Genomic DNA, 15,029 nt, shown 5'->3' on the forward strand with positions numbered 1-15,029 from the left:
TGTTGCGTAAACTGCGTATATAATTGAGCTTATGGCATTTTTTTTAAACACGGTAGTTGTCACCCTAAAGTTTTTTTTAATACATCAATCAGTGGTTTTCTTTGCTCCCATTGGTAGTCACTTCAATTATCCACCTCAAAATTTTGAATTTTCACTTCGTACACGCCCACTCTCCCTGTCGCTAACTGTTGTTGCTACCAGTCGCTGAATGTCATTGTTATATCGCTGCTAGGCTTTTAAAGTCTGCTTCACTGTTAGTTGATTTAAAAGTATCATCGTGTTGTAGTGGTTCTAGCACTGTTGAATAGTTATTTAACTAATTAGTATTTCCCAATGATAATAAATGTCTTGCATCGTTTTGACATTGTTCATTCTTCAGTTTTATTTAAGATCTTAAAATGGATTGATTCTTAATGTTTGCTTGGTTTTAGTGATACAGAGAGATGAAATAGTTTAAACAAGTCTCAATCATCCTTGCCATCTTTGTCCCATATTGCATTCATTTGAAAAAAGATATTTGATTACAAGCTCATTAAATGGAATTTTAATAACGAAGCTTTGTCTAATTATTTAGTTTTCACATTGATCAACGCTGACATCGATTAAAAAGATTCCACATAATCCTGAGGCCATAGTGCTCTCCCTCTATCTGACAATAATATGGCCCCTCATCCACAAACTATGAAGAATATTACGCGGCCATATGTTGAGAAAGATGCATCACCAGGACACTGAAAGTAACCGGTACAGTACAGTTTTGCCTCAGATGTAATTTTGCGAGCAAACAGTGTTTTATGAAACGTTGTCATGGACCATGGAGCAGAAGTATTGTGTTGGCATAAAATGTGTCACTGCCAGTTTTAGTCTGTCATCTACATTCATCATAAACGAAGTATGTTGTAGTGACAGCTTGCACGAGAGACTGTCATTTTCTCCATTGGCAGTCCACTTCAAAAAAAAAAAAAAAAAAAAAATTCAATTCCTCTGAAATGTCATCTGGTTTATAAAACATTGGGGAGTACTGAAAAATGCCCATCGTGATTCACCAACCAGCTGTCTTGTACTACAGTGGTGTGGGTGACCAAATTCTACAGGCCAGTCTATCTAAACCTCCCTTCAGCTCTCTTACTCTGTGATCTCATTAGACCATTTATAGTCTCAACCACTGGCTTCAAGTTTTAATGAATGCAGCAGAAAGTTTATTTTGTAAATTATGGTCCCCATTGGTGTAAAACAACAAAAACCAGTTGGGGTAAAGCAGGGTAAGGCGTGCTGTGTGATTGACAGCTGTGCTAGCCTATGGTTGAGCAGCGTTCCATGTTTTCTCAGACAGATAGCTATTCAAACAAAAAGTCTCAGGTTGAGGCGGAACATCCCAATGGCTAGCTCCGTCACTTGTATACAGACTTTAGCAGCAGCTCAGCTTTCAAAATAAGAGTGTGCAGGCTCTCCACTTGTAAACTTGTATAGAAAGCTAATAAAATAAACCTCCAGGCTCTGTGTGGGGAAACGCTGATATCAAAAAGCCACAAATTAGAGAAGCTAAGTTTGAGTAAAACTTGTCTCTTATTCTTAAAAAAAGCAACTTAAACAGTGATCAGATAAGCAATAAATAACTTTTTCTTAATCCATTTATACTTTAAATATGAAAGAGGTGGTGCGAAATTTCATAGAGCTAACAAATTTGTCTTCTCTGTATCTACAGGTTGTACAGACTTTGGAGGACCACCACCAGGAAGTGCTCTCTCTCTACAGGGACTATGGATTTGCAGGCCTGATCGCTCAGGATTCAGAGTTTGCCCTCTGCAACGTCCCCGCCTACTTTTCCTCGCATGCGCTCAAACTGAGCTGGAACGGAAAGAACCTGACCACACACCAGTATCTGCTGTCCGAGGCCGCCAGGCAGCTCGGGCTCAAGACACAGCACCTGCCCTGCTTTGCTGCTCTGCTGGGTGAGGAGCGATACAATGGCACACACCTCAAAATCCAAACTATATACCACACTTCTTACTTTTGAAGGACACACCCCTGTACGTGGGTTATAATTGACAGCTGCCTTTGTCTGTTGTTTTTGTTCACTGATGCAACAAAAAGTTAAGAACTTCTTTCTTTCAGGAAATCATATTTTGCCTGATGAAGACCTGGCTGCCTTCCACTGGAGTCTGCTGGGACCAGAACACCCACTAGCCTCCCTCAAGGTAACGATTGCTTCTTTGTCCATAGTTCTCTGCGAATAAAAGAAAATATTAGCTGTAACAGTATGTAATGTCACATGAACTCTTACCTCATTTTTAAACAGAACTAGACTATTTATATATGACACATTTTACAGAGGGGTGTCTTATTTTTCTCACTACGTTTTTTTTTGTTTTTTTTTCCCCTTTTACAACAAGATCCATCTGTTGATCTTTAGAAGGCTTTTATTGTGAAACGTTTGTAGCAAATGATAATAAATAAATGTATTGACGTGTTCCAACAAGCTGACTGTTAAAATACACCTGAAGTGTATCACCGGATGGAACCTGTTTCCAAGAAAGGCCTTTGGTCCCGTGGTCCGTGTGCAGTGCTTAAGTCACATGCCGTCAACGTTTCCTCCACTGGCTGTTTTGAACTTTGATGTTGTGCCCGCAACAGTGGCAGACCGACGTTGTATTACAATTAATGGCTTACAGAGTGCCGAGTGTGGTGTGTAGCACTGCTAGCATTTGCAGCCTTCGTCCACACTCTGCACAATGTGGTTGATGTGGTTTACGCTGACACGGCATTTATATGATTGTGTTTTCAAGCTTGAAGTAATGCAGTACGCTGCTGGTTCACTTGCCAGTCTTGTCTTACTTTCCATCTAGCTTGCTTATAATTTCCCATCACACAGTGTGTGGTAAGTGTTGTCAAAGGTCGGGGCTCCTGGTGGCTGCATTAAAATGTAATTTTACTTTCAAAAGTGACTCTTTGTGCCGAGATATAACAGTATAGCCTAGTTCCCATTATCCTGTAAAAAGCAGACAACCTGGATTCTTATAAATATTTTACAGTCAGTTCTGCTTCAGTGGATATAAGTGATCAGGGATCAGATAACGTTAAACGAGAGAGGCCTTGCCCCTCAGTGATATTGTCAAAGGTTAACATCCAAATGAAATGTTCTTCTTCTTTTGATATGATTATGTGAATACTGTGAATTACATCCATCCCTTTAAAGCACACAGTCAGCTATGGCTGAAAACCCCCAAAATACAGGTAGTGTTTATCTTTGCTAGCCAGACAAATGCAGAGGCAGATGAACCTTAAAAAACGTTATTCTGACAGTGACTCAAGAAGTTGTGTACTGGTGGCAAGCAGTCAATATTTTAATTCTACATTGGTCTGTGTTTACTTTGCCATGCCTCAGCAGCAGTGCACCAGTTGCTAGAAATAGTGCTAACATAAAGGTTAGCAGTTTGCAGCAGGTATGGAATACCTGCACTAACAAGTTTTGCTGACGATGATTGAAAGGCTCAGATGACTACGCTATCCTTGTTGACTTTTCACCCTCTTTCTATAGTTCCAATAAGTTTAACACTTGTTCAGAAGATTTTCTGTTTTAAGGGTGACGTAAGTTGTTTTCTACTCGCTTCTTATCTTCACTTCATCTTCCTCTCATCTGTTTTGTTTCTCGTATATGAAGAGGTGTACCCACATTGAAACTGAGAGCAGGGAAAGAAGAAGCCGGTGTGACCGGTAAACAACAAATTTTAATGAATTAGTTCCCTTACATAAATACAGTTATCTTTCTTTTACGCTTTTTCCTTTGATATGCATTAATTTATCAGCAAATATCAGTCCATTACTTTTGCATATTGTATGTTTCCTGACACATAAAATGATGATCACAAGTCCTTTCCTAGCATTGAGGGATAAGGCTTATTAATTTAGCGCTGGTATTGGATGAGTACTTGTTATCAGCAAATACCTGAAGCAACACCACTGGTATCATATTGGAACTGGAAAGCAGATCTCCCAGTTTAATTTGTTTTTTCATTTTTAACATTTATTGATTTCCATTAGTGATTACTTATCTTAACATTCCTTGGCAGGAATGGTAATTCTTGTACACATATGTAGATTGACTTCAGAGGTTAATCTACATATGTAGGTTAATCCAAAAATCTGTGTTCACAAGTATTTCACAAGGTAAATAACTTGTGAAATACTTGTGAACATAGATCGTGCTCATGATCATGAAATGTCATGTTTTTTTTGTTGTTTTCTTTTGGTTTTTTGTGACAGTCAACATGACTTTGTAAGTAAAGTGTTTCAGTAGAAGGTGGGACTGTTATTAGCACTGTGGCAAGAAGGTTTTGGGATCTTTCAATCCAGATAATCTGGCTTCTTCCCACAGTCCAAAGGCTTGCGTGTGGAATCTGTCAGTATGCTAACCAAAGAAATGAAGCTTTGAAAAAAAGTGGCAACTGCGTTGTTTCCCACTATCCATGATCTTTTAAAGACTAGACCTAACCTGTTTATGATGTCTGACCCTAATCACATAGTTTAGCTTCTAAACTTCACAGTGAGTCTTTATGACTAAACATAAGTTGTTTTTCTATACCTAAATCTCAGTCATTTTGAATGCCTGGCTCTAACAAAGTGGTTTTCCATGCAAATTAATCATAAAATTAATAGCATGTTAAAAAAATGTAGATAATAATCTGTGACCTATGAGACTCGAACGTTGACATTTTCACTCTTTAAAAAAAAGAAGAAGGAAAATACACTTTTGTGTACATGGACACAAATGACTACCTTTGAAATGGGTCAGATGATAGTTAAAGTGGAAAATTCCTGTCCAGAAGTCGATCAATAGTTTAGAGTTTCTGATATTTACTACCTGCCACGAAATGCTATTGGTTAATCATTTCTTTCTTCTTCAAGTGTGGCCAAGCCCCACCAGTGGCACAAATTTCATGCAAAGCGCTCCATAAAGTTTTAGTTACCCTGCAAACAAACTGATAAACCTAACCAGCCTCTCCCTCAGAGCGAGGAACAGGCGTTATTAATTTAACGCTCCTATGGGCACATGCCAAAAGCCACATATCTGTAACGCGATCATTCTGTTATTGGAATCATTCTTTTGTCAAAAGTGTCATTTTTTTATTGGTGAACATTGCAGTATTTGGTGTTTTATATATTTATATATATATATGTTGCTTAGAAAAAAGTGTATAATAAATATCTAATAAAAAAAGTGAGCAATATGAATGCCGCTTCTGTGCAATGCTTCTTAAAAAAATCTACCTGTCTGTCATGCGGCTGTTTCACAGTGCCGCTGTCCTCGTAGCTCGATATAAGTACATGAGAGCCTTTGTTCTCTTGCTGTCAGGTGCGAGCCCATCAGTTGGTGCTGCCGCCCTGTGAGGTGGTGATCAAAGCCGTCTCAGAGTACGTCGCCTCCATCAAAGACCTGGGAAACCTCGACGCCATTGCCAGAGATGTCTTCAAACAGTCACAGGTAGGTCATGTGTGTCACTGATGTTTTTTTACCGACTGCTCGGAGACCGACATCCTGCCGGGTGAATTAAAATGTCTTTAAATAAGATTTACATGAAAAGAAAAGAACAATGTGAACATGCTTTTAGCCGAGGTTTGACTTTACATATCAGATTTTTGCTGACAGTTAAATAGGTTATTACTGTTGACACAAGGCCTGAGTCAGCAACTGTACTTCCTCACACATCAGTGCTAAACTGTAGCCTTCTGCTTATCCGATATAAATCTGTGCTGCACGGGGTTAGCTAGTCCCCGGTGTCGCCTCGGGAAGTGGTTTCTGCTGTGTTGTTCATGTCTAAAGGACATAAACATTTAAATCTATAATTGGGTGGCGTGTTGAGTTTGATGTCTTCTGTAAAAGGAAAGTTATGGTAGGAGTTAAGTCATAGTTTACTGAACATGTTTATAAACTATATGGCTCTTTGACTAATAGGGTTTTTCCACTGTGGTTAGTTTAGATGATCAGTTGAGCTGCGCTGCTAGAGTGCATGTGTTTTTCCACTGTTTCACACAGCAAAAAAAAGCTGAACGGTGAAGATGGTGCATTTACTTGACAACACATACAAGAAGCCATTCTGTACTTTGTTTTCATGGCCCAAAACAGGCCTTCCAGGTTTTGTGAGGGTGAGCGACTCGCACAAAGTTGAGGCAAACCTAAAATACCCAAAATAAACCAGTGCATCTTTGTTGTTTTTGTCCATCTGTGAAGCAAAGATGCATGTTAAACTCAAGTACTTAAGGCTTCTGACTTTGATGAAATGTGACGTCAAAATGGTTTAGGGCTGCCAAATAAACTGATACGTTGGAAAAAACATGTTGTGATTGAGTAAAGTTGTTATTACAGTTGTAATTACTAAATGGGACAGGAAAGTACCTACAAGGATATAGGATGAGGGACCAAAAAAATAAAATGGCATCTATGGGATAATTATGTAGAGTAGAGATGACAGTTGTCCCCCCTGTAACTAGGAACCAATCAACAGCCATTTTACTGTAGAGTGGAACATGGAAGTATAAATTTCCTTTAAGTAAACCGAGGGTTACACTACATGTAATTTTCTGGAGGAAGATGTAAAAGTATAGGTAATTGTTCTTATCTTCTCCTGTGTCCATAATACAAAGTTAAATGGTAATTATTCAGCCATTTGATGGAAAGCGACACGCTGGATTCAGCCATTAATAAAGGTTAAAAAAAATGTTATAAACCTTTAGAAAAAAGTTACTTTGACCTGCCATGACCACAGCAGTGTGCTGCTGTTACTTACTGTGTGGCTTATGTCTAAATTCTTGCCATTACACCATGGCCCAAACTGGGTTATTGGAAAAACCGCATCCATCCCATCTCATATTAAGCAACTTATCAATAAACCACATACCCTTTGGTAAAACAGAGTTTGCCATCCTTGTTATAACATGTTCAGTTTATCTTTGCAGTTAAAGTATTGAACATTTTTCTTGAGCTGGAATAATCACAGAGTTCAGTAAGAAGCGACTTTATTTGTATTTTTTCCTGAATCCAGCAGCAAACTAGATTCTGATAAGGATGTACGTATAACTTATTGCTCACTCTTTAATTTGAACGAATCTCACATTAAACTCTGAGTCTATACATGTGCTCACTCTAGCATTAACGTGGTTTAATCCACACCAAAGTATAGGTTTCTAAATGCAGTATGTTCTCCTGTTTGATATTAAACAGTACATGTGGGGCTTTTTTTCTTCTTCTTCAAAAGCAGATTTGTGTCTTCAGTTATAACCAAAGTGTCACAGAGAGGACGGGGAGATTGAAAGATAAACCTTTGCATGGGGTCAGTTTATAGTAAACATGGCGACTCTCTTCCAGCTACAAGGACTTAGTGATCTGGAACCAGAGCGGCAAACAATGAATGACACAGAAAAGGACCAATACTTCAGCCATACAGACTCGTGTCAACATATCAGTAAATGTTAACCTCCTAGGACCTGGCGTCCACATATGTGCACATCAAATTTTGGGTTGTCTAGACCAAAATACTAAATTTTGCTCTACAAGGGCCTGATATCCACTCACGAGGACATTTTACTGCCTAAGTTTCATCAAAATTTAAAATGAATATCCTCATACGTGGCTCTCATTTTTCTTAGGAACAAAAATCGGGTAAAAAAAAAAAAGTTGATTCTTTGTTTTTACATTCATCAGGTCCCAATCAGCCCCAATATCAAAGAGAAATTAAAAATGCATGCTGTGGAAGAGTTCGGGTCTTAGGAGGTTTAGGCACATTCATCTGTTGTGTCATTAATATTCCAACCTTTTGTGTAATGCAGGACTGAAGGACTTTGAAACTGTCTAGGCATTTGAGGCACAATACTGACACAAGTGAGTATTGTGTCAGTATTGTGCCTCAAAACATATGCAGTGAAGTTTTGTCAGCCACATTATTTTAAACTTTGGAATTGATCCAGAATTTGAGAATCAGTGAACCTTTACGGCTCTTTTTTTTTTTTTATAAAAAACACTGACGCTGAGTTGCCTCTAACCCATGCTTCGTTGAAGTAAGAGAGTCGGGAGACCGGGGGCTTTTTTTTTTCTTCTGGAAGTTGGAAGTTCAGCTCAGAGTAGGGCTGTTCGATATAACGATATATATCAGATGACGATATAAGATTTTGGTCATATCGCACAGCCCTAGCTCAGAGATCCTAGTTTAAATAAATCTGGTAACCTGAGCCAGTTTCTTCTGTTTTCAAAGCCACAAGATAATTGAATCCAGCTTGGCTAATCCAATCTAATGAGATGATCACATACTCTTGTGGTCTTTAACTAGAAGCAATACAGTATACATTTATACTGAAAAAAAGATGAAGTATTAATCTTAACAAGTTTTTGTTTGAGGGCTATATTAATTCACAGTAAAGGTGAAATGTAATTTATTACTCTATTTAAAGCTAATTTTCTGCAGCACCAGTCATACTTAAAGCAACCACTTCTCTCTCTGAGGTGCAACTGGTTTTTGGAACTATATGCCGTAACCTGATGTGCATGTCCTTAGAAAGACCTACACAGCCCGCCACCATTGTGATAGGCATGTTTAGCACAGTTAGTTCCTTCCATGTAGTTATGACTTTTTGGAACATTTTTTAAATTTTTCAGTGAGATATCGTGTCACTATAACGAATGATAATCATAGCAGCAATACAAGAACTGGCAAATGTTGTCCTGCTGGAAGATTTTTGAAACTGTTAGAGTGGACGTGGGGAGATGTACAAAAAAGTAGAAAAAAATGAGGGACACAGCCATGTGCCCCTGGAAAATGAACTGACCAAAACAAAGAGCAGGGACATGGTAGTGGAAAACGGTAATTAATGCATATGTGCCACACATGAGCATGAATGCAGGCAAAGATGTCGGCCACTTGCAAAGGTTATAGGTTGTAGGTTATAGGTTGTAGGCTCTACAAAGAGTCCCCGCAGAGGTCTAAATCAGGCCTTAGGCATGTTATTTAATCTTGTTTACACTGGATAAACCAGTGACCAAGTAGGTTTGACTTTATGGCTATGTTGCTGTGACAACCTCCCCTTTGTAAAACCAAAACATCAAACACTGGTCCACAGAGAGAGAACAGGCCAAAGGTTTTTTTGTTCTTGTTTTTTCCTTCTTGGGTGCGTAATGCAGGAAATCTCTCCAGCAGATCCCTCAGTTAGAACATCCTCACTGCCATCTGTAATACCAGCAGGTTCAGTAGTCTTCATAATGCTTTTGCCCCCCCTTTGCAGTCTCGTATGGAGGACAAGGTGGAGCGATTCAAGAAAGCTGTGGAGTATTTCTCAGCTGCCTCCAAACCCCGCTCACCTAACATGGGGCCCTCCTCTTTCATCTGTGAGTAGCAAGCTGCTCAGGACGCAAGTTCAGAAAACAGGATTGCTGTTATGTAATCTTTTTGGCTTGCTCGATGTACTTTTATTCACTGTGAATAAAACACATTTGTCTATTTGTTTTTAATCCCTGTTTTTTTCTCTCTCGCTGTGCACAGTACCTGGGTTTGGACCTGCTCCATTTGGGGGACCACCTGGTCACATGGGACCGATGCAGCCTGGAAAGAATCAGGTAGATTCCTTTTCTCGCTAATCCTTAAGTCTCTTTGATGTGTAATTGTGTTCTGTCTACATGAGTCTACATGTAGAATAGTGGATTAGGCTTTATTTCCCTTTGCTCTTTGAAATCCCTTTGAGGCATGTGCTCGTTTAGTGACTGATGGAGGAGGGTGCACTTCTTCCCGTCTTGTATCCTCCCACCAGCCTTGATGATATGCTTCCAGTTTGATCTGATATAAAATAGGACAGTATCAGTTCCCACCCCTGAGATGTCTTCTCTTCCCTACTCTTCCTCTTTTGTACTCAATTTCCCATGCTTCTTCCTCCACCAACCCAATTTTCCTTCTTTATCCCCCCTTTCCCAGTTCCCTCCCCCCCAGGTCCCGGGGTTAAAGCCACACTATCAAAATGCTCCATATGGACCTGGCTCCGCCCCTCTGTTCCAGACCCCACAGCCACCATCCCAAGACTGCAATGACTCACTGACGGGCAAGATGGGCTTCACTGACTGGTCAGCTCCATATGATTCCACTCAGGGGGGAAGTCGACTACCCAATCATCACACCGGCACTCTGTCTGGCCCCTCTCCGTCTCCTTCCTCATCGTCGGATGGAGATGAACCCAATGACAGCAACGCCAAGTAAGACATTTTTCGAGCATGTCAGGTTCCTTTTGCACAGTTTGAAGTGGTTCTGTGGGTTCCTAACACGGGACTAGAGCTGCCACGATTAGTCGACTAGTCACGATTATGTCGACTATCAAAATCGACGACGACTGATTTAATAGTCGACACGCCGTTTCAAGCTTTGTAAGTTCCAAAAAGATGCAAGAATAAGTAGTAGGATTTAAGAGTGTAATAACGGACTGAAACAGAAGTTGGCAGCACTGCATGTACAAGGATGCCAGCTGCCGTTAAACCCCGAAGAAGACGACGTAGTGTCCGCTATCGTAGCTGTGTCCAAATTCAGGAACCGCATCCTCCTGTTTACAGCGACACGACAAAGACTGTCCAAATTCGAAGGCTCCGACAAATGCGGCCTTCATTTCCTCAGATTTGAAGGATGGATCTGGTGCATACTTCGTGGTCCAACCTATCCCAGAATTCATAGCGCAGCCCTGCTCAGTTTCCAACAATGGCGGCAGCTAGTTAGTTTTAATATTATTCTTTCTGGGTCACAAAATAAACTTTTAACATATTTTCAGGCGAGAATGTAGCTGTGTAAACCTCAAAAACTGCTCGGTTTATCAAGACATCACATATTTGTAAAAGTGCTCCGATGTTTTCAGAGACGTCTGTTATCCACCAGCTCGATAGCTAGAGGGTTCAAGGCTCACTAGAGCTGGTGAGAACACCGGACTCCCGGCAAATCGTTTTCAAACCCACCGCCGTCTTTCGCTACTCAGGTTAAACATGATTTATAAGTCACTTAGAGAACTTAAAAATGTTATTGTTTGGCTTTTTTCAGTGTTTGATTTGCTCCTGAGTAAATCGGTTTGGCTGAGATTAAAGTTATAGTTTTTACACAGCTGAATAAACATCAAGGAGACAGCTGATTATCAGAAGTGTGAGATACTCGAGAATATACTCCTGTTGTATTTTAGATAGCAAGGAGCAGAAGGCTGAGTTTATTAAACTCCACCGAAAGGATCTGCAAATTTCATTAAAATTTTATAAACTATCATCTTGTCTTTATTTTTAGTTAGCACATACCTTAAATGCTTAAAGCTGTAAGCTAATAATAGTTTTATAAGAGCAGATGCATGCTGGTGCAATAAGCTGTAAGTTTTACGTCCAATGGATGCATGATCTGATTAGTCGACTAATCGCAAAAATAATTGGTGACTAGTCGACTATCAAAATAATCGTTTGTGGCAGCCCTACTCGGGAGTATAAAACAACCCTGGTACCATGTGTCTGAAAAGTAAAGTCAAAGAGCTTTGCATTTCTGGATGAAGACATATGCATGTCATACCAACCTGTTAGGGCACTTGTTCATCAAGACAAGACTGAGCAAGCCCAGGCAGCCATGGCTCATAAATCTGACGTGTAGTGGACACTGACACCACATATAAAATAATTACAGTTTCACACAATGTCAGAGTATTTAATGTTTAATTACTAATCTTATTTTTCATAAGTAGGCTTTTATATAGGATTTCAGTGATTCATACTCCTACTAGGAATAGGTAGTAGGGCTGGGTGATTTGCTCCATCATCCGGTTGTTCCCCTGTGACATCACCTATGACTCATACCAGTGCAGCCATGGCAGGCTGGCACAGGAGGTGAATGTGCAAACATTATGGTTGTGCTATCCACCCTTTCTCTATGATGTGCAATGTGGGGCCCATATCTCACTTCTAGAGGAGACGTCGACACACAACTACAAATGATCGAATTTTAAAGTAGCCGGTTAACATGAGAGGACACATATTTGAACTGCTAAAACTGTGTATTTTTGTTGTTTTTATTTAGTTAGTTTATGAATAAACACACAACTGAAGTTTGTTCTTGTGTGTACGTGTCTCACCTGTGCCCTCCACACACTGTGGAGTTTTTTGTTTTGTTTTTTAAACCAAAAATCACACATGCCACGGGATGGGGTGGGAGAAAAATAAAGTGAAGAACGTGATAGATGAGTGTCTCATCAGGTGCACTGTGAAATTAATTCAACCAGCAGCCAGAATTGGCCTCCTGTTTTCTCTTTTAAAGATGGTTGATTGATCACACATAGCAATGAATGTTAAAGTGCACATCCAGAAATGTCTCTTTCACATGTGAAGATGCAACATGATATTATATTGAGGCTGATTTAGTTTACTATGAGTCTGTTAATAATTTAATGCATCTGTGGGGAGATTTCTTGGTGAAAATGATCGGTGACCAGGGGTGATCCTTGATATGAGCGACCATTAACACACCCGTTGCAGGTAGAATATAAAATGTCATATAATAAATAACAAAAATTAATGAAATTATTTAATAAAACCACACAGTCATAATTAGTTTTAGAATATTAATGGTTGTGCTGTTATATTTTTAAACCTTATTTAACACCTTGTTAATACAGGTTCACCCTCCACTGCTTTCTTGGTGGCCAATAATGTTCATGCAAACCTACTGAAAAGTCACAGACAGCATCCGTTTGTTCTGTATTTTAACATCTATGTCATAATGATGACAGGTGTAACATCCAGTGCTGATAAATGCAGAGACAATAGTCAGAAGTGGCTATTAGTCAAATTACTCTAAACATTAATTTAAACTTTTAAACTATTGGTTTGTCCTTGTCAATCTAATTGTTACACCTCAACTAACCACAATACACACGTGTTGACCCTGAATGCCAGTTTCTGGATAACTTAAAAATTCTCATAATCCCTCTCTCCTCAGCCATTTGACAGACAAGTCCTCTCGGTGGGAGGATCCCACTGGAAGAGGGGGCTCCGGCTCTGGAGACGGTTCCCAAGGCAACGGGAGCGGGTCAAACATTCCGTCACTGTTATCTATGGCGACGCGGAGTCACATGGACATAACCACACCCCCTCTGCCTCAGGTCAGACACAAACTCCAGAGTTCACAGCACAGTTGTGGGGTGTTTCTGGGGAAAGTCTGTCACCGTGTTTCTGTTTTTAATTTTAGGTCAGCGCTGAGGTTCTTCGTGTAGCCGAACACAGACACAGAAGAGGGCTGATGTACCCCCAGATTTACCACATATTGACCAAGGTGAAACAGTTCTTAGTTACTTACAGTTCGTTAAGGATTAAATTTCCTTTTCGAAATCTGTTTTTGAGAGGAAACTTGAACCTGAGACCATCAATCCTTTGCTCCAGCACAGACATTGTGTTATGTAATACGAGTTTTAATGTTAACAGCACAACTAGAAAGCAGAAAATCTGCTCATTGGAGAAGATCATTGGGTTGGTTAAATTTCTGAAGGACTGTCCTTTGTAGTTTTGATTTTAGTCTTCAAATGCCCAAAAACTTTACAGCTGTGTGTACTACTGCCTTCACAACCTGACACAAACTACCATTAATGGACCTGTGAGGGCACCTGTTTCTTAAGGTTTTTCCTGGCTTACAATGAGCCTTTGATGGTTGATTATGCATATGTCAGTGGGCCTCAGGGTGGCTGTGGCTGCAATGTAGCTGCCATCACCAGTGTGTGAATGTGAGTGTGAATGGGTGGATGACTGGATGTGTAAAGCGCTTTGGGGTCCTTAAGAACTAGTAAAGCGCTATATAAATACAGGCCATTTACCATAAACATGAACAAGCCATGTACAGTAAAGACAACGCCATACCTTTGCTGTGTTATGTTGCAGAAATCTATTTATAAACATTATATTTCTGGCACTTTATTACAATTCTTTAAAAAGTCTCTGCGGGTTGTCAAAAAGTGCTTCTATGCAGGAAAACCCCCTTTGTGTACTGGTGTTTTTGCTGGGATTTCTGACTTCTTTCTCTGGTTGGAGCCTTTTGGTGTTATTTTGTGAAGAGAGTAGTGCACACCCCTGTATGAAACACTGTGCCACATGAATACCCTTCATTTCCTGGAACAAAAACACTTTCAGGTTTCTGAAAGTTTGAAGTTTAGAGACTGCAATCAAACCCACAGAGACTCATGAGCCACACACTCAACTAACGAAATGTGTTCCTTTTTAATCAAACAGAAAAGTTTTTTTGTACTAATATAAGTTTGAAAAATGTTATGAGGGCAAAAAGTTCTTTTAACCTCATAGGTATGTCTTAGGTGCGCAGTGTGTCTTTTGAACACTGAAGTGATGGTTGCTGAAAAATGGCCATCGTATGCTTACATACACCTACCTATCTATCCATCAAAGTTCAGCCATGTGTACCAACCCTGGATACATGCAGGAAAGTAGGCTCAGCAGAGATGCCGAGACCGCCGTCTTTCCAACCACCTCCATCAGCTTCTCTGAGAGAACACTGCGTTTTCCCCAAGCCAGCCAAGAGACATTATCTCTCCACCAAGTCTTAGGTCTGCTCCAGGGTCACCTCACCTAGAGGGCGGCCAGGAGGCATTCCCGTCAGATAAAAGGAGCTTCAGCCCACAGACAGCACAGACAACCCTTTGGAGGAGCCTCATTTATGCCCCTTGTATCCATGAGCTCATTCTTTCAGTTAGTACCGGTACCTAAACTTTGTGTCCACAGGTGAGGGCAGAAACGTATGTTGAGCAGTGAAACGACAGCCATGGCTTTATACTCTGTCTTTTTACCACAACAGTCCGGTACAACATCCGCAACACTGCAGATGCTGCACCAATCCGTCTGTCTATCCCCCGATCCGCGGTATCCCCGTGTTACTGCAATGCCACAACTTGACGAAGAAATTAATTTCCAACTTCCAGCTGGCATGCTACACTTTTGTGGCTGAGAAGTATGGCCTCGATGTTGTAGGTGCTAATCCTCATCCCAG

General features: G+C 40.2%; 1 protein-coding gene across 1 annotated transcript in view; it reads left to right on the top strand.

Moving 5' to 3' along the window:
- fam120c (family with sequence similarity 120 member C) overlaps nt 1–15,029 on the top strand; it is a 35,341-nt gene that overhangs the window by 5,920 nt on the left and 14,392 nt on the right. Inside the window, exons 2-9 of the mRNA XM_005741056.2 lie at nt 1,706–1,952; nt 2,116–2,198; nt 5,354–5,482; nt 9,271–9,373; nt 9,528–9,601; nt 9,954–10,228; nt 12,981–13,143; nt 13,230–13,313. Of these exons, the coding sequence (XP_005741113.1) occupies nt 1,706–1,952; nt 2,116–2,198; nt 5,354–5,482; nt 9,271–9,373; nt 9,528–9,601; nt 9,954–10,228; nt 12,981–13,143; nt 13,230–13,313 (1,158 nt within the window). The remainder of the gene's footprint in view (nt 1–1,705; nt 1,953–2,115; nt 2,199–5,353; nt 5,483–9,270; nt 9,374–9,527; nt 9,602–9,953; nt 10,229–12,980; nt 13,144–13,229; nt 13,314–15,029) is intronic.

The sequence above is a fragment of the Pundamilia nyererei genome, unplaced genomic scaffold (assembly GCF_000239375.1).
Source record: "Pundamilia nyererei isolate P.nyererei 1_Seehausen unplaced genomic scaffold, PunNye1.0 scaffold00106, whole genome shotgun sequence".
Lineage (NCBI taxonomy): Eukaryota > Metazoa > Chordata > Actinopteri > Cichliformes > Cichlidae > Pundamilia > Pundamilia nyererei.